Source organism: Ostrinia furnacalis, unplaced genomic scaffold, assembly GCF_004193835.3.
Source record: "Ostrinia furnacalis isolate ACB-3 unplaced genomic scaffold, ASM419383v2 OfSCF3056, whole genome shotgun sequence".
Taxonomy (NCBI): Eukaryota; Metazoa; Arthropoda; class Insecta; order Lepidoptera; family Crambidae; genus Ostrinia; species Ostrinia furnacalis.
The window spans coordinates 418,432-439,710 of NW_021133295.1; the positions used below are offsets into that span (position 1 = coordinate 418,432).

Genomic DNA, 21,279 nt, shown 5'->3' on the forward strand with positions numbered 1-21,279 from the left:
CATGAATAAAAATGTAAGTTCGTGGAAGTTTGCAGTGGAAATTTATGTTGTAGAAAGCTCTATGTGACTGTTAGTGTCAATTTGTGTCAGATTTATTTTTTTAAAAGAAAATGTCGGTATTTTATGACAACTCTACCTTTGCTTTCAGAAATAAAAGTAATGCCTTGTTTTCCCAAATTAAGTATTTTTTCAGTCTAATAATAGGCCTATATTTTGAAATTTTACTAAATCTAAAATAGAAGATGAAACTTTTACCCGCGATGTCGTCCACGTAGATTCTATAAAGAGAAAGATTCTACAAACTATAGTCCGCCTATGAGCTGATTGTAGAGCTCTATCAAAATCCATCCCCAAGTTTTCTTGCAAGCAAAGGAGTAACAAACATATTTTCATCCTAATAAACTAGCCTGTAATAGTGGTTGTGTGGTAGCGTATACGCATCACTATTTACTCAGTACTTTCAGCCAGCCGTGCCCGTTTTGCAGCGCGCACATTTCCCCGCCCTAGCGCGGTACCGCGACCGGCGCGCGCGCAGGTCCCTCACTCCCGCGCCAATCACCTTACCGCACTCTTGTTTACATATTAGGGACTAAAACTTTTGGGACTTCAAAATAAAATATTTTACATTTATTTATTTTGCCTTCAGTAGTGCTCATTTAAATTTATTTAAAAATTTTTGGGAATCAAAGTTTTTAGTAATAATTTTAAAGCTTTTATTTAGAATTGTGATAATTTTAAACTAATTTTTGTTACTGTTTTCAAGATTCTTCAAAGTTTTGGTAAGTTCTTTTTATAATTTTTAATTTGTTTTACTTTGTGTTTATTTTTTCTTTGTGTCTTTATAATAATAACAACTTAAATACACCAATCGTAATCATCAAATAACTCAATGTATTTTCAGTACGTGAGTAAACAATTTAAATAATTTCTAAACGCGGAACCATTGATGAAATACTTTTTGGTCTAAAAATTTCAATTTTCTCATTGAGTTTATATCGAGTTTAACATCGATTATGAGTAAATATACGAGCTGTGAGTCTTTCAAAGTCTTAAAGGCCTAAGCTTTTTAAAAATCACTTCGCATAGTCGAAACTAAAATGTCCCCACTATCAACATTATCTTCAAAGAAGCTTTGGAAAGCTTTAAGCTTCGACCCGTAGATAAAGTGCAAACGCAGATAAACACACAATTTCAATTCCTTCTGCAAATTACTTTGGAAGATAATTTTATCGGCGCTTATCGTTGAATTCTTATGAATGACTGTACTGATAAGAGGCACATATTTTTTCTACACAATGCACAGTGGTGTGGCGGCCTATTTGTACACATTTAACACTAGCGATTCGCCCTGAGTTCGTCTGGGTAGCACTAATAGCAAAATTAATCTGATTCAAAATTACAGTTTCTGAAATTTTTAACTTTCCTAGATAATCCATTTTTCTGTTGGTAAAAATCATACGAAAATCTGTCCTATAGTTTCAGAAATTAGAATAAACACAAATTCGGCACAGCTTGAATTTTTAGAATAAATCGCCAGGGTACGTTTTATTGCCTACTACTGAGACTTAAACTATTCAAAGTTTAATATTCCCCTTATGTACCTATTACGAGTATTTAAGTTTTCACTAACTTCATCTCTTAATAAAAATAAATTATACGTATAAGCTAATTATAGCTGCCTACAACATTAATTGCTTGGAAAATACTGCTTCCTGGAAATATGACCAAAAGTGAATTGCGTAGGTACATACTCGTAACAAAGATAAATCAACATTAGTGTTATGAAAATTATTTGATAGAGCTTCAAAAATTTTATTTAAGTTTGTATCTTAACTCTTCACCAATAAATACAATAAAAATAAAAAAAATAATACAATCAAAAGTAAAAAATTCAGATTCAGCAAAGTCAAATTCTAGTAATAAAGTGTGTTCGTATAATGTAATCAAAGGTATACAAAATATTATTGAAGATGCTGAAAGGAAATGAAAGCTTTCGCAAAGTTAAAAAAAAAAGATTTAATTGTTGAATACTTATTGTAAGTTCCGGCCTGAAAACCAACAAAAACCGTTAAGTCTATTCTTTCTTCTTCTATCGTATGGGTTCCCAACCCTAGTATCAGATCTCTCACTCAATATTAGATTTATTATTTATTTGAAAATTAGCATGTTATTTAGCGTTAAGAGTTGCATCTCCAACCAATTTGAACATTATAAATAACTTGAAAAATCGCATTGCCTAAGGCGGGAAGTCGCTCGGCAAGCGAAAGGTCGTGGGTTTAATTCCCGCCTTAGGCAGTTTTTTTTTTTTTTTTTTTTTTTAAAAGATTATTAGTAATTTGTTATTACACAAATTACTAATACTCCCGTTAGCCCCTCGTACTAAGCTAAATATGCTTGTGTCACGAGTGAGCTCACCACAATAGTCGAGCGGCGGCGGGGACCGAACCCGCGTTCCCCGGATCACGAGTCGGCCAGTCCGACCCCTTCACCGTTCGGCTATCGTGGCTTCGAGTTGCGACTTTTTCAAGTTATTTATAATTTTCAAATTAGGATGTCCTAACCAAACAATTTAGGTATTACGAGTAGGTAATCAAACTGTGTTTTAACTAGAAATGAAACTCCACTAGACGAAGACGTTAGTGTATTCCTGAAAGAATGCAAAGCCCACCCCGCAGCAAGATAAGGCAATTAAGACTGACCGACATCCGCCGTGATAACGGGTGTCCGGTGCGCAGGAGTCGCGTTGCGGAATGTTAATGTTACGGCTGTAACCGTAGTACATAGGAACTTCTTGGTACGCGGGCTTAATGGGACGGTATAGCACATCACTAGTCGGCATTATTAAATTTATGTTGCTGTAAGATAAGTACGTTCCAGCCAAAAATCTCAAGGCAGAAACTGAGGCTATCAAATACGAAATACCTAATTAGAAAATTAAAGCCGAATCGCGATAGTAACAAAAGTAAAGAGGTAGGTAATTTGTATGTTTTTGGTTTATGAAAATCGTATCCCATGTGTAAATTTTCTAATTTCATTTCAATTCGTTCTAACTATTTTTTCCCATTTAAATACAAGTTAGATACGCCTTGTTTGTTGTTTAAATATACATATTAATGGGATACCTATTACTTTGATTTACCTAGGTACTGTATGAAGCCCATCAGGTTACCTTACTTTACTGTTACTTTATTGATACAAGTTACCTTACCTATATTAAATTAAAATAATTTCAAATCGTGCCTTAGTTGTAACAAAAAACAAACAAAGCTCGAGTCTTTGCTTACAATAGTAGTTAATTATTTGCTCAGCATCCGCTGCCAATGCTGACAATGTCATCACAGCGCTGATTGTTTAGCTTATTTCGACAATGCCTTCCTAGAAGTTTTAATTAGATTAACTTATAAACAGACGGGTTTTGTTTAGTGGTTAAATATAAACAAAAGGAATGAATGAGGATGAAAGATCAAGTTATTTTATTTCTCAAAATTGTTAACTTACTCGTAGTCATTCATTTATTATTTAATCAACGAGTAGAATAAATATAAGATCTACCGTACGAAAGCATTTATCCCAAGTCCAATCTTCCATCAAAGGAAACTAGATCTCTTTACAGCCAAAGTAACTTAAAAAATGTTCTAGATCAAAACTAAAACTATTTTTAGTATAATTTTTCCAAGTAAAAATAACATTATGAGTTTTATTTTTGCGAAACAATAATATGAGTTATAACTTTATTAATAACTTTATTTGATACGAAAATTGGGACATTATGAATGGTTTCTCTTATATAAAGTTTAATCAGTAATTTTGTCGCAAAGTTCCTGGTAGACGGAAGCTTTTTAAAAGTCGGGGTTTCCCCGGCAAGATGGCCGCTAGCGATATAAAGTACAAAGTCGCTCTTATATCCTTAATAATAAGAGCTAGCTGATGATGTTTCTGTTAATGTAGCATTATTAAACAAGACTAATTCATTTCCGTCATTATTATTTTACGTATTGTAAAAAAACCAGTGGCCAAATACTTATTACTTTTAACAGAATTGAATAATAAAAATACTTCTAAAAATAAACATTACTCCTCTTTTTTTTTTCAGATCTTCGGTCATTTACTGAAGATGATGGAAAAATGGTATCTCGGGGCGCATATTCTTACAAGGTAAGTACACCATTAGAATGTAAGTTACTTACTACACTGGTATTTAAGATTTTCTTTGGCACAGTCGATATCACGCCAACTATTGTTGACAAACTATCCTATTCTCGATTGTAACTTTTTATTTCTTTTAACTTATTCCAACTTGTCTTTACTTGTGTACTTCTTTATTTACATAATATTCCTAACCGCTAAAACTGAATATTTAGCTCCTTCGAAGAGTCGCCGTCAATCTACAACGTTCCCCAAAGTAGTGAACGTAATTTATCGTGAACCTTAATACATAGATATTATGCTCATTACTTTGGATTACGTTGTAAGGATTACCATCAGCATTACAAGAGAAAAAGAAATAGAAACGCCCTTCAAGTACCAGCGAATCGAGACACAACAGAAATCAATAAATTGTTACTGAGGTCTCATACGACCGCTTAGCGTTCCACTGGGTATGTGGCAGTGAGCGAGGTACTGATCTCGTAGAACTGATGGCCGTTGGGGCAGAAAAGTTCTCAAGTGACGACCACGGACGGGAAAACGTAGAATAAGCAAGCTTCCAATCGGAGGACTGAGGATCTGGTGAAGGTCGCAGAAAGTACATAGACGCGGACAGGGCACGACCGGTCATTGAAGAAATCTGTGGAGGAGATCTTTGCCCAGCAGTTAATGGAATTCGGTTAAAACGATGTACGACGATTTCAGGAAGATTCTGAAGAATATTTTCCTTGTTGAAGACCCATGTGACAGAGAAAATTAAACTTCTTGCTAGGAGAAAGAACGCAGCACTTCCTAGAAATAGGTATGACTCTTCATAAGCATTACAAACATAAATCTTTAAATACTCAACATAATTATTTTTTTATATGTAGAACTCTCATTTAAATTAGGTACTAAAATTGTATTGATTGCACCCTTTAGTTTTTGTGATCTATGGTTTTCACCGTACATACTGTTGTATTTTTACTGTTTCAGGTTTGCGGTTACTTCCTTAAAATGCTGAAAAGATGGTGAACCGGCGCGCACATTTGTAAGAAGTAAGTTGGAATAATAAAAACAATTATAACTTAATTACAATAGTATTCAGGTTTTTTTCTTAGGCCCAGTCGATTACTATCGATATCAATAGAATAATTTGTCATTCTGTGGTAGGTTGATTTGCTATCAATCTACCACAGAATGACAAATTATTATATTGATAGCTTACCGTTCTTTCTCTTGTCTACATAATTGTCTTAACTTTATGACGTCCTATAAAACTTCTCATGACTTTTTTACATATTCCTAACCACTACATTATTCAGTTTCAGGTTCCGCCGAAGAGTCGCCGTCAATCTACAACGTTCCCCAAAGTAGTGAACGTAATTTATCGTGAATCTTAATACTTAGATATTATGCTCATTACTTTGGATTACGTTGCAAGAATTACCATCAACATTTCAACAGAAGATTCTGAAGAAAAAAGAAAGAAAAAGAAGCATAGCAAGAATAGAAGAAAGAAGATTTTGATAACGTAAAAGTGGTCACTATTTTTCTTATATTTTCGTTACTGAACTTATGTGGTAAAACTATTCCCATTATGTAACTATGTTCTTAACTTTAACTATGTTTTGATATTATTATTTACGTGGATTTTTTGGCTTTAAACTGATGTTATATTGGAACTGAAAAACTGCACCGATAATGTCTATTTTATCAGAGCTACCTACTTGCCATAACTACTTTTCTAGACCTTTACTTTTTTACAGTAGAAAGTAGGTATTTCGGTTTGTGACATAAAAGGTAATATTCGTGTGTTTTAAGATAGACTTCTTTACGATGTTACAATATAAACAAATGTTCATTCAGTTAACCATGCAAGTACTTACCAATAATCCAATGAGCAATATCAGTGCTATGACTCCAATCGTGCTGACTGCAATGGCTATGGCAGCTCCAGATCCATTCTCATCATCTCCCGACACCTGTGGGATCGCCTCCGTAGTCATATCACCGAAACTTCCAAGATCTTCCAAACTATTCACAGACTTAGTTCCAAACTCAGTCGTAGAGTCAACTATGTTTTCATCATCACTAGTGGTCACTTCTGAGACTCTAGCGTTATGCTCATTTTCAGTGGTAGTCTCTGCACTTATAGATGTTACAATTTCAGTAACAGTTTTCATAGTCGTTTCTTTGTGAGTCACAGCCTCTTGAGTTGAAGTTTTTGAATCTTGAGTTATAACTTCATTGCTATCGCTGTTCTCTTCTGATGTGCAATCTGATTCTTCCGAAGAAGTTTCTATAGCTGTTGGGGTAGCTTGTTCTGTTGTTGGTTTTTGTCTTTCAGTGTTGATCTCAGTAACTATTTCTGTCACAATTTCAGTTACAATCATAGTAGTTTCTTCCTTAGCCTCAGTTGTAGGACTGGCTGTCTCTGTAGTTGTCGCCTCTGTAGTCGTAGTGGTAGTTGTAGTTGTGGTAGTTGTTGATAAAACTGGAGTTGTTCGTTCTTCAGTCGTAGATGCAATTGTCTCTGTCTCTGTAGTTTCTGGTATTTTCGTAGTGATGTTTTCAGATATTTGAGACGAGATTTCCATAGGCGCGGGTGTTTCCGGAACCGTAGTAGTCATCTCTTCAACTTCATCTGTAGTTGTGATGTATTTAGGTCGGTAAGTAGTGACAGGTGTGTCCTCCATTGTTGTCATCATGGTTCTAGTAGGAACTACAGGATGCCAAGAATATTCAGTTGTTGTTTCTGTTGGTTCACTTTCAGTAACCGGCTCAGTAGGTACGTACGAGAATCTGATTGTAGTTATTTCATAGTCAGTAGTAGTAGGTAAGTTAGATATCTGTTCAGTAGTTTTGGTCTCACTTTTTTCTTCAGAACTGACGATGTTCTCATCATGGGGCGTAGTTATACCCGCTGGAAGTTTTGTGATCGATTCGAAACCGGTTGACTTGCTAGCATCAACTGGAGGAATTGTTTCTTCAGAAGCTTCCTGCGTTTGTTCCGTAGTTTTCACTGACTCAGTAGCAGGTATCCAAGTGGGCTTAAGTTTAGTAGTTTTATCAGATGAGTCAGATATTTCATTAGATTTTTCCGTAGTTTTAATTGAACCGTTACTGCTTTGCTCAGAAATGTTACTTTCAGCAGGCAGTTTCTCATATTTAGCTGCCTCTGTAGGTTTAGAGTCAACTGTTTCTGCCTTTGAAGATGTCGTGGCATACATCGGTCGCCATGGTAGCCTGTTTTGATCAATTTCAGTTATTTTCTTGGACACGATGTCATTATTCATAGTGTTGGTACTAGCCGAAGTTGTGGGGGCCGTGGTTACTTCTTTCTTTTCTGAAACAGGAAAAATATATTTGATTTCGTTAATTGTTCTCGTTAACACTTTGTTACACAGGTTGTAATTGTTACTAATTTTGTGATAAGATAGTTCTAAAAAAGTAAGTAGGTAAGACATAAAAAAAGAGTAAATTACCTAAAATCTCTCCAACTTTCTGCAGCTCGTTTTCATCAACGCTCTTCTGCGTCGGTATCGTTGCGTTAACAACTGCACTGGCCATCGACGGTGGACTCCGCAAACTGGCCAGCGCCCACGCAGTCAATGTCGGTGGTATCTCCAACTCGCTTATTCCCGTCTCATCTGACGAAGTAGTTCCAGATGCCGTGGTGTACTTCGTCGACCCTCTTTTCCATAGCGATGGAATACTGTTGTCAGATATCGACGGTGAATGGACAATCTTCTTGATCCCGCCTATGTCACTTTGCAAGACGGGGTCTATATCTGAAGAAACTGTCGTCAGGGTGGTTTTATTTACAGCATTAGGTAGAGACGGACGGACAGTAGAGAACCTATCTTTGATACTGAAATGTTCTGAATAAATTGTAGTTGGATTGGTAGGTCGAATATATCTATTTGTGACGTTGCGTCTCGGTGCCATCCATATTGGCTTTGTTTTAGGAGTTGTGTGATGGAATCTACGCGGCGGTTGCCTATTGTTTTGATTTACTGTTGATTGCTCAGGTCTCTGCGTCACACTATTGGGAGAATCTTTAGAACCGCTTAGGTTAAGACGCTTAGAGTAACTTCGATTCCTGCTAAAGCTGCTTGAATATACTTTTATAGTCTTTTCAGTTGGCGATATACTGTTTTGTGTTGACATTGGGATAGGACTGGGAGAGTTAATAAAAACGGTTGGGATAAGACTAGAAAGAGGGAAATAATTTGATGATTGTGTGGAAAACCCTTCAGTATTAGGATCTGGGAACGCTGGTTTTGTAGGAGCTGGTATCAGAGTTGCTTGAGTGGCTTTTATTGATGCCAGTTCTTCTTCAGCTGAAGTACTAACGGTAGGACCAGATAGCAACGTGTCATTGTCGCAGTCATCATCGTTCAAGTGATTTATAGCGTATGTTTCGGTGGACAAAACAGACATTTCATAATAAATACTTGTACCGTGCACATCAGATAGCGCTTTATTTGCACTTCCCGCTTCTTCATTATCTAATAGTCGAATTTCTTTGGTATTCTTAATAATTACTGTTGATTTGTTACCGGGCGTGTTATTCCCTAAACTTTCTAGACCTATATTTTCTTTTACAACTTTGTGCACATTCGTCACATTAGGTGGGGGTATTTTAGTGGCAACAGATGCCAAATTGCTTTCAATGCTTTTGGATATCTCTTTAAACTTTTTGTCGAAGAAATCGTTCTTTGGCGTAGTCAAATCACTATCGAAGTCAAAGAAGCTCTCTGATTTGTATGCTTCGTGATCTTTTGGGCCATAAGATGTGCCTTTTGGGAAATAGGTAGAAAATCCACTGAACGATTCAGCACTAAAATCTTTCTTTTTATCTTTCTTCTCCGAGCTTCCTCGCCCTGTAAAAGAGCTGAAATCGTCATTATAACTAGGGATTGTAAAAAAGTTACTATCAAAAAATTTTCCAGACGTGAACTTCTCGCTGGATTTATTATCTTCCTCCTCTTCTTCTTCCTCTTCGTCTTCATATTCTTCTTCCGAATTTTCTACTTTAGCTTTTTCTGTTTTGACAGACATAGGAGTTGTCGAACTCGAAACTATAACTGGCAGTTTAGTTTTCTTATACGTTCTCATGCTGTCGATGATTTGCGCTGGCTTTTTTACCTCTGGCGTGGGTGTGACTATGATTAGAGATACTTTTGAGGCTTCAGTGGAACTTCTTACTTTTCGGGGAGGGCTTGCAGTGCTGGATTTGCTTTGGGTGTTGAATCTGACCCTTCCCCTGTCCTTGTACTTTGCGTTTTTCTCCGTGTGCTCTTCAGATACTGCGTCTTTAGGATTAAGCTCGTTGAGGGAAGTGTCTGGTGTCTTGGCATTGTGCCTTTGCACCCAGTTGGTGGCGTTTACTCTTGCGTATCTGGTACTTCTGTCGTCTTTAAGCGAGGTCGAGTTCGTGTCGTGAGGTAAAGCGTTGCAAACGATTGTGCTGCTCAAGAGTAGTAGGTTTACTACTAATGCCGCACCTGGAATAGATAAATAAATAACTGGTTAGTTATGTAACATTTCATGTAGCAACAAGTTACGAGTAAGTAAGATTTCATTGTCTTGACATCCTTTTTAATGTCATAAAATATGGTCATTACGTAACATTTCCGTACCGCGCGGGAATAACTTGACATGTCATTTTTGCGTACTTTTCAGGGGAGCGATTTTAAAGTTTAGAGTTCCCTGGTAAATCGAAATTAATGATAATTGATATTTTTATGATTGAAATAAGCTAATTTGATGCATATCTTTCGATTGGCGTAAGAATTTGATTAAATTATCTTCTTAATCTATTAAAAAAAAGACTTGTCAAGTTGTGTACCGACGACTTGTCAAGTTATTCACCAAAGAAAAACAAATATTTAAGGTGTAAAAATTGGATTTAAGTTAATTATTTTGAATGAAGTTTAAGTAAAAAAACAAAACATAAAAATAGAACATATTTTTATCACTTTTGCAATGAAATAGTAGCAAATTTATTAGAAAAATGAAATATAATCGCAGATTATGATCGCTTTTGATCAGGTAATTGTACGTTTACTTAAAATTAAAAAAAAGACAAATTTATTCCTCAAATCTACCAACTCACTAAATGGACGAGATCTGGCGTATCGACCCTACTTACTTTTACCTCATCATTATTCCTAAATAATGTCATTGAAGTCAAATAGACTATAAAAATAAAATTATCCGGAACTTAAAATTGACCTAAAAGTTTATTATTAGATTTTTTACTTAAATTCTGTTGTCAAACGAAATATTAGTCTGTTAAGAAAACACATTAGTAGATAGTACCTACCTATTGACTAAACTTATCCTTCTTCTTTCAACTTGCTATTTAAATGTTAATTTAGTTTTAAACTATTGAAAATAGTAATAAAAGTAATAATTAACGCTTAAATATGTTAAAAAAATATTTTCAGGGGTTGGTAAGTAAAAAATATTTAAAGACGCTCGAAATCCTGACAATGTTATATTTTAACAACTGCTAATGACACATATAAAAATATGATTATACGAAGGTAATAGCTGGATAACTCCAAATATCCAAACTCTTGACTGAGTGCATAACAAGACAACTGCACATATCATGGATGTGTTTAGTACTCAGAGGGAATCATAACTTGATAACTGTTTTTGTCAAATTAAAAACGAAAATCCATAAATGTATAAGTCGAGATATTAATAAATACATGTTCTGACATACATTGATAAATCGAAATATAAATGTTTGTAAGAATAATATTAATTGGATATATCGTTATGTCAAATATTTATTGCCTAAATTAGAGATATTTACTTATGAACAAGAGCTGTATTTCAAGTATTTTTGGGTATTTCGAGTTGAGTTTTTTATACCAGTAGGGTATAAGGTAGAGGAAGCGCTTAAGCTAATAAAAAAAAAAGTGCAGGTCGAGATGTCAAGTTATTCCCGCGCGGTACGGATTTATAACTCAGTTTATATTTAGCTTAACTTTTAGTCAAATACGTACCGAAACATATTCTTACTGGTGACTCCATGATTATTTCATTTTGCTGTGGGCAGATGTTCAATTGCTCGTCCCGTAGCCACTCATGGTTGCTCCTGGAAAGAAAAAAAAAACACCTATATAATACACATGTTAATATTAATTTACAATATTATACTTCCACGGGATATTTGGGGGTATAAATAAATAATCGTACCCTTTTCATCAGATTCGAACCGCAAGCACTCTTGAATTCTGGTAAACATAATGTTAAATTACGTTTAGGAAATAGGAAGTTATTTTTACCGACATAATACAATTATTTAAAATTAATTTACACACATTTCAGGAGGTAACTTGAACTCATTACACTAATAGCCTTTTCTACAGCTGAATAATTGAATAATTATTCTTTTAAATCCGCAAACATAAATTAACTAAACATCACTCGCATAAGTAAACAAAATCTTGTTTATTAAACAAATTACACGCTTAATTTGTTCAATTTAATTAAGTATACGTTTTAATTTATCACTTTTAAACACGTGATAATTTGCAGAAACAGCAAATGACCCTTAACTGCTAGTTATTCAGCACATACCAATTTATTTGAAGTCTAGAGCTACATCGTAGGAAGACGGTCACGATTACGTTCGAACCACAACAAGGTAATCGCCTTAGCACTTTAATGTAGTGGTTATAGGAGCGATTTTGCGACAGAAATGTATAGTCTGATATGCTGTTGACTATTCAATAACACCGTGGGAATAGCCTTACGTAACGGACAATATGGGGCATAGTCGGGGCATGCATGCGCTGTCGTCACATCTTGATTGCAGGATGATCATGCGAGATTTGAAACGTGCGGACGATTTGGAAATGGGATTTTAAAAATGCTAGAGGTAGCGCGAATGATGATTGCTTTTGAAAGAGTTGAGAGACGACAGTTTTTACACCGTAACTTTGGAACACGTTATATTTGTAGAGTCACTGGAATAGTGATGAGCATCAGAGAAAATAATGTTCTACCTATCCATTTATAATGTGATACCCTTAAAACAGCTACAGACTTTTTATGTCTGTGTACTTTATAAAGCCGCTGCTATTCAATCAATAAAGTAGCGATTGTCAATGATCGTCTTCAGAATTAAATAATAAAATGTAGAGCATAATACAACAGTATAACGTATTTTCCAGGAGCATTATAAATGTATGTGTTCCTACTCGTATCTATCGACTGATTATATTTTCTGTATTTCGAAATTACACGTGTTGACCTGCGAAATGAGACTGCGAACTGCTACTAGCTTGGTCCTTACTATCAACTTAACCTCAATGACCATGGGCGTGACCCAGATGCTCTAATTACACTAATGGCAGTAAGTTCGACTCCCAAAAGGCGCTGTGAAGTATCTAATACTATTTTGTACTCCGATATTTTACCTGTTAGGGCTCTTTTCCATTTTTGGCAAGATCTCGTTTAGTAATATACCTACGTGTTTCTTAACATTCACATGAAAACTTTAGCGGTGTCCCACAAAAACACATCCGTTCGATTTTTGAATTCGAATTTCTAACACACTTGTGTGTTCACACGACACTCCAATTTTGCGGGATTCTTCAGTACTGGATCCCGGAAACGGGATTGCGGTAGGAAAGGGCCATTTGACCTGCGAGAATGCGAACTTCGCTAGAGTCCTTGCTATCAACTTAATCTCAATGACCAGGGGCGTGACCCAGGTGCTCTAATTGCACTAATGGCAGTTCGACTCCCGAAAGGGCCTACTCATTAGCTACTCGTAGTTCAGTAGGTCAATGCAATTTGGTTGTTTTGCTATAGTTAAGGTAGTTCGGTATGATTATCCATTGGTATTGACCAAACTGTAGGGTTTCTGTAATGGTGGAAAGGAATGGTTGCCGAAAACTATTTCAGACCAGGGCCAGCGTTCTAAGTTTTAAACCACTTTTCCAAGTAAACTCGTCGCCCAATCGTTTTCCACTTTCTTATAATTAGTCCTATATAGAAAGTTTGGATGTCTAGATGTCTGGATGTCTGTATAGATGTTTTTTACTCTTTCACGCAAAAACTACTGAACGGTTTTTGATGAAACTTTACTGTCAAATCAAATCAAAATCATTTATTGCATAATGTAGGTACATATTATAGGTCACATAAAAAATATATTGTTCAGCTACATCATACCATATCGGCATGCAACAGAATCAATTTTTCGTGATTCAAGAAATTATACAAAAGAATTAAATTAAATGTCACAATAATAATTAACAATGTCAAATTTAGTAGATAGAATTTAATATTACATTAGTATGTCAATTTGTCACATAGATTTGATAATAACAAGGTCAAACAAACAATTTATGTAGAATAATGTCTTTATATGGATCTATCCAGGAGGAATTCGCTAACTGAGTAGTATGCTTTATCAATTAAAAAGTCGTGTAGGATTTTTTTAAAAATAAATAAGTCTTCTTTATTTCTTATGGTATGTGGTAATTTATTATAAATTCGCGGTGCCATACCTGGTAAGTTTTTTGTAAACAATGCTGTTTTGTGTTCAGTTGAGCATATTCTGTTTTTGTGTCGTATACTTTTATGTACTGAGAATAAAGGAGGATTTCTTCTGACAAATAAACATACCTCCTCAATGTAAATTGATGGGAGGGTTAGTAGATTTAAGGATTTAAAGTAANTGTTATTCTTTATAACGCAGAATAACATATAGGCTATAATGTATGACGATCTGTGACAAACTAAGTTTACGCGGGTGAAGCCGCGGGCAAAAGCTAGTTTAACATTTACACATTATCATAAATGTCTAGGTAAGAGACTAGATAGCCTTTATTTTTCAATCGATTTCAATGTCGATTTTCAGTTTTCAAGAGTATGGTAGAGTCAACAAAATTCAGAGAAGTCGTCACAGAACGTCCCAGCTAGATAGGGAAGCATTCCTTGTTAGGCCTTATTTGGCTCGATGGCACAGTGTTTTAGTTCTCAAACATGTTATTAAACAATAATTATGAACGATACTACCAAAATTTACACGCATTTGGGGTGCGCGGTAAGAATTATTGTCCTTAATCGCGTAACATACATTTATTTGATTTCACACTTCAAGTAGGTCGTCGTAATTTTCCCTTTGTGTAGTCCTCGCCTAATGAGGGTTGCAGGTGTAATTTACGATAAAAAATCATGATATTCCATAGGTACTTAACTTACACACTTTTTATATCGTAAATCTACTAAAAGAATTTATGTAATCCAACTTATCCCAAAAAATAGCACACCGTCTTAATAACTGGAGTAATCCAATAGCACCTTTTGCAAGGCATAAAAAGTTCATATTAAAAAAAATATAGCACAGAAAATATAGCAATGCAATAAAAAATGTCAGAGCACTTACTGCTTACTTACGATAGTGATGAATTAAGTATCATAAGTTATTAATGTTATGAAGCGCAAAATACTTGCTAATGAGGATAATCTTGCTAAACTAACCGTGCAAAAACTAACAAAGATTAAAATATTTTTGCATAATCATTCTGGCCACGAAATAACTTTTTTCCGTGCAATAAGAGCTGACGACAAACATTCTACCAAAAAATACTCGTATTAACACAATCAACAAAAAGATTCTTGCGACAATAACTGTATTTGTTTAATCATTTTGTTATAATGTATGACGCCTAATCTCTACTAAGTAGGTTGGACGTGGACAGTGCCATCATGCAGCACTGGACACGCGTCCATCTTACTAAAGACACCAAATTGTCTTTCTTTAATTATTAGGATATTAGGTTATTGTGTGATTTACTAACCATAGTTTATAAGACCTTTGTTACTAACACTTTTATGGGCTATGCCTGAAATAAATACCTTTTATAATGAAATTGGTATAGAGCTAGATAATTGTCATGAGACCATAGAAGAAGGACTTGATAATGGGATGAAATAGGGGATAAAATTCCCAATGAGGTTTCTTTCATGCTTTTCATGAGAAACCCATTTTATTAGAATATTTTAGGTTTTACCATGGTATTTTTGACCTCGGAAAGTGAAGTTTTCAGTGATAAACTAATGCCCGTTTTCATCATCAATCCCTAGTTTGTAAGTGACCACTATGAAAACAAAATTCCTGTTATATGTTACCACAGGGGTCACTTAAAAATTAGAGATTGATGTTAAAAACGGGAATAATACTTAGATCAGAACAGAAGAAACGTTTTCGTTAAGCTCAGAAAGCTCAAGCGCGCTCTTAAGTTACCCATTTCATTTTCTTCGTAGCATAACGTTCGTAGTACATCACAAAGCATTTAAATGCCACCATCGTACTATATCCATATATTAGCGTATTTACTTAAAAATACGCGTGCAAATATGTATTCGATATTCATTCAAAACAGACGTTTCTAAATTTTAATGTCCATTATATTTTCTTTGTCCATTTTGTGTTGGAATCGATTACTTCAGTGACCATCGCTGATTTTAATTCATTGTAGAGTCAAGAGAGTCGTACTGGGAGAGCAATGAATTGTGTGGAAATAAGAAATGTATAGCAATGTACATAAATGGTAGTGATGAAGAGATCGTGATAGAATGCGCGTGCGGCTGCGGCCGCTGCATGCTAGTGTTGGGAAAGGTAAATAAATATCGAGTGACAGTAAATATTGCTTAATTAGTAATTACTTTTTTTGAGCTAACCCGCTTAATTGTTTCGTTGTATTTCTCGTTACGTGATTCATAATTCATAATGTATCTATTTTTTTGACTTCATTCTAACGAACTATAACTTGATAATAGTACAAGCTATGTTTGGCTTCTAACTAGACAGCGCAGTGTATAATGTCAAAGAATATGTATTTATTTATAACTCGGGAATATTGGAACAAATCTAATTCGTATAGGTCGTTACTTATTTTTTAATTTTCCATACATTTCATCCAGCAAAACTAACTTCATTTAAATTTTAATGTAGCCAATTTGGATTTTATGACAAGCATCCTTCATACTTTATTACCTACATACAATTACAACATAGCTTTAACTACATTAATCTAAACTTTCCTAGCACTTATAAGGAAAGCAAATTGGGTCACATCGATAACTTCATATTACATCACTCGCGCGCCGCATAATGCTTGCACGTGCGTGGAATGCTAAGTGCCGCGTGTCGATGTCGATGTTCGACAAGGCACAACACTAGTTGTGAATGCGCATTTTAATACCGTGGCTTATACTTGGAAAAGTGAGCTGTCTTATACTTACTAATTGTGTTATTTTTTATAGTTTATTATTTTGTTCGATCGAGGATTTCTTTAGTTCAATCGATTTAGTAATGGGTGGTGTTTTATAAATAAATAGTAGTTAATTTTAGCTCTTTGTTGCAATCGTTTAAATCGTTAGCGGTATTTTTCTTTCATCAATCCTACAAGTTAATACAGTTTTTTTTTAAATTGAGTAGATATTAGTTTTTATGAGAAACGGGCTTTAATAAGCTGTAATAGAAGCGTTTTTGTTCACTATGACAAAAACCTGAAATCGTAACATGCATTTCAGTAGTATAAGTCTAGGCGCAGACCACCGATTTTTAGTTGGCCGATAGTTGTGCCCGATTTTAAATTGTACGAAGAATCGGCCAAATCAAATCGGTGTAATGTGCGCACTTCCATACATGCCCATACTGATCAACTGCCCGACTAAACTATCTCGTTTATTTCGTAGCACTTTGGTCTTGAATCAAGCCTTACCACTTTTTACAACCAACTTGTAAAATGACGTCACAAAATAAACAATAAGGGTGGGTTGCACCATCTTACTTTGACTTTGAAAAACGTCAAAAATCTGTCAAACTCCATACAAAATGCACCGGTTATCGTCATAGTTATCGTTAAAGTTAGGTGGTGCAACTCAGCCTAACACTTGTGTCGTCCACAGTGCAACTCAGCCTAACACTTGTGTCGTCCACAGTGCAACTCAGCCTAACACTTGTGTCGTCCACAGTCCCAATTAACGTTGTCCCAAACATGGCCCGTACTAATAACCCGGTCCGTCACTTGCATCACGTGGCCAAGGACTTAGAAACTGCGCGTAATCGCTCATGAAGTCATGACAATTTTATAATGATGCCATATTTTATGCAGCTCTACTTGCAACTCTTGGATTTTACGCAGTAATAAATTAATGTTCATTATTTAAAATGTACGAGTTTCAATATTATGTTGTTGTACTATGGTGACTGGATAGCTGACCTAAGCATAAAAAGGTCCGGTTGCTAGTAGAGCCCATCTTTTAATCTACTTCGAGCATAATATACTATTCATTATTTTTTTTAACGTTTTCTAGTGATTTATTTACGAAGAATGTTTGCTGTCCCCAGCTCAGCGCAAACCATACTTACTTACATTTTATTAGGTACATAATAGTTATCAAAGCATCCGTTAAATTAATCCGTTTGCAATGTTGTTTCCTTGAATAAACTGGCCAATGCCTTAAATTGCAGGCTACTTTTTATTAATTAGCCTTCCTAGGCATTGCACGAAAATATTTGCAAATAGTGTCATTATCCTATTACTAACTTAAATACGCAATCGAAACCGTTAATTTTATCAAGAAATTCGATCAAGTGCAGATGTCGATATTTGACCAAAGAAACTCAATCAAAACCGGCGCACTTCTTATGGATATTAAACTTTATACCCCGCTGTGAGGTTTGCGCCAGACCCGCAATGCAAATCGGTTTTAAACGTTTTTTTAATCAAAATAAGTTAAAATCCAAACGCAAGATTTTACACAATTAAAGCTGTCTAATAGGTGTAAAATTAACTTAGCTAATCACAAGAATTTTATTTTATTTTATTTTTATTTAGGTAATGAACAGCAACTTTCTTAAAACATAATAAGCAAAACCAAGTAAAGAACACATTTGCCTTAATTATTTCCTTATCAAGATTATTTCGTTTAGTTTTCAGCATAGAAATTATTTAACAATATCACGTGATGCATATACAAACGTACCTACTTATAAAAAGTGTACCAAACCCCTAAAAATACTTTTTATCGTAAGTAACTCACAAATCTGACTAGCTATTAATTAAAGACACTCATAATCTCTCTTCTCAATCTCGAAGAATCAATTCAAACCTTGGAATTTTGTTGCATGATATTATTTTTTGCGTCCTTACACTTTTTTGAACGTATTTTCATATGAAAGTGTTCTTTTATCTCACACACAACACTATACCGTAACTAAAACATTTGTACTAATCATATGTTAATTACAATATCTAAAGTACACACCAATTATGAATAATAGCTACCTACAAGTACTTTTACTTTCGCCCATACATTATTTTGTAAAAAGTGAAAACGATACGTTTGGGTCTACCAGACCGTGTCTAGGTCGAACTCCTAAGGTATAATGAAGCCATTGTTTTGATACAATGAATCTAGATCTAGGCAAAAAGGATTGAGGAATGTTTTTCATGAAATGACGAAATTAGATCATCATTATTAGGTCATTTAGTCATTGCAAGAGCATGACTCTCTCGAATTTACGAGGGCAAAATACAAAAAGTTACGCTTCTATTATCAAAACAAAAAACTCTACCTTGTAAATGTTTTTTCAGTCAATCAAGACATCTTTTTCCAATGTTCCGGCGCATAAAAAAACTCAAACTTTACATAAATAAAATAACACAAAATAATTGATTAAGTTAAATTATCAACTGCACGCAGGAAGATTTAATTAAGGCTACTGACAACGCCACTTTAGTGGCGGAGTTTTGGGCTGACGCTGTTTGTAGGTTTGTTGTCGACACGACAAGAAGTTAAATTATAATAACACAATCTGGGCTCAATCTTAGACACAAAATAGAGCAATTTTCACCATATGTAATTTCCTTGTTACATAAATAAATTATGTACCATCAGTAGCCTCAAAAACATTATAATCCATGTAACGAATAACATAATTACTGGTGTAATAAAGGGTACATCATTAGTCATGGAGGATGAACTTGAGTCGTCGGATCGAAAGTGAAACTTGGCTCTGTGATCTTGAGATAACGGCTATCGCATATCTCATACGGGTTTGAATTAAGAGCTCTACAATTTTTTACATTCAGCATCTTAACGTATATTTTTTTTCCGCAACGGAGAAGATTTTGGCATGCTGGTCTAGTTGGAAATGATGATCAGGCTGAAGGTAGAAGCGAGCTTCACCCGATCTTACCTCGAACTGCCGAAACACAACAATGATCTTTAACATTGATATTATGGTGGAGCGAGCGCTGGTAGAGTTCAAAAGATAAGGGAGACAATAATTATGTGAAAAGCTCCTTATCTAACAGTATAAAATTTTTACTTATTTTTTTTCATCTTTCATTTTTTTTATACAGACTTAGTGGTATCTTGCTAGGTGAACTTAAAACAAGAATAAATTAAATTCAATTAGAATTATTGTATTACTTATCGGTCGGCTAACTTTATAATAAGAGTATTAGTGTAGTGCAGCCTACGTAGTTAATGGGGGCGTACACCACTCAGGTTTCACTCTGTACGCGATGGTGTGATAAGCCGACCGTTTGAGTCATTCCTCTTATCTACAGCTGAGCATTTATTTTAAAAACTCACGATTAATTTCTAATTTCCAGAATCCAATTAGGATAAGCACAAATATGCCTAAAATAATAAAAAAATAAATAAAAGAGATTATTCTGTAGTTATTTTCTGACTACAGCTTCATAATGCAAGTGCAAAAATGTGAATCATAACTCTCACTTGTTTTTCATCTCTAATTTCCCAACCTTTCTTTGTTTTTACCGACAACTTTCTTTGTATGGTTATAATTTAAATATCTTATTTCCAAACTTTTCTTTTTGTCGACAATTTTCTTAGTATGTTTATAATTTATGTTCAAAAGTATCAAAAGTTATTCGTCTCGATATTTACGCGCATATCTATGTAAATACTCCAAATTTTGCGTAAAATTACCTTTGGTCAAGAATAAAATCCGAAGCCAAGAAAAAATCACAAGGCGTGCAAAAGAATCAATGATGCGGAATCTTTTCACCGCAAAGGTCGGCACTAAATGCATCCAAACCACAAAATAAAAGGGGAAAGTCGGTTTTGTATGCTATTATTGTACTACAAAAGATATTCTAAGTTTAGACATTAATATAGCAGACTATAGTGTAGTGACCTATTAAAATCACGAACTGCACGAATTCGTGATTCCAATGGCATCTAAAGTAGGTATAGTAGTAGTAAGCTACTCATGGGGTTTTATTTAGAGTAACAGCTCCCTAGAGAAGGGGCTTCATAAATAATAACGAGACAAAAACAATATAGCTGATTCAAATATAAATTGGTATTTTGCATTTAAAACAAAACATGAACTTTTCTCTTTTATAAAAACATACCTACTAATTTGTCGATAGCTCAGTGGTTAGAAATCTGGCAAAAGGTCGTATGTTTATGTTCCACGGTAGTCCGTTATTTTAAGTCAAAGATAATGGTTCAGTGTGCCTACCATGAGTTTACGTTAGATGTGCTCGCTAACGACTGCGTAAAAAAATGACATTTAAATGTATGACATATTGTGCAGCGCCCCTAGCGGCTACTTTCAAGAAATAAAATCTTCATAGAATTTTTTGACGTATTCGCTAGCGAGCTCACCTAACGTAAACTCATGGTAGGCACACTGAATGTATAAAGTATTCATTTACGGACACGAACGTGCTCAACAAAGTGAATAAATTTTACTTAAGGGAAGACTTCTTAGAAATTGTGGCTGCTAGAGATAAGACTTGTATTTTAAAAGGTGAGTCTTCCCCTGCCCAGTTGCTGGAAGAAAAAAAAAAATCAAACCAGCCACTTGGCCCGTGGACCAAGCTAAAAGTGGGTCAAATCACTGGAAGACTCAGAAGGCTAAAAACTCGAGTCAAGCCTAAGTATTTATTATATTGAAATAGTTGTTTGTAGAGAAATTAAATGAAATCTACTATTTAACAGAGTTACAAAATAAATTATTTTAAAAATAAATCAATAAAGGTAAGTAAAACAAGACACCACGACCCTAAAGTAACAAACTGCTAAAGGAAACAATTAGTGCAATACACCTGTGTAATTATT

General features: G+C 34.8%; 1 protein-coding gene across 2 annotated transcripts in view; it reads right to left on the reverse strand.

Moving 5' to 3' along the window:
• The window catches only part of LOC114357147 (putative GPI-anchored protein pfl2), an 88,728-nt gene that overhangs the window by 12,513 nt on the left and 54,936 nt on the right, over positions 1 to 21,279 (reverse strand). For both annotated transcript variants that reach the window (XM_028310644.1, XM_028310643.1), the window contains exons 3-5: positions 11,154 to 11,245; positions 7,614 to 9,638; positions 6,015 to 7,474 (exon numbers count right to left, since the gene is read on the reverse strand). In XM_028310644.1, the coding sequence (XP_028166445.1) occupies positions 6,015 to 7,474; positions 7,614 to 9,638; positions 11,154 to 11,181 (3,513 nt within the window). In that variant the 5' untranslated portion in view covers positions 11,182 to 11,245. The remainder of the gene's footprint in view (positions 1 to 6,014; positions 7,475 to 7,613; positions 9,639 to 11,153; positions 11,246 to 21,279) is intronic.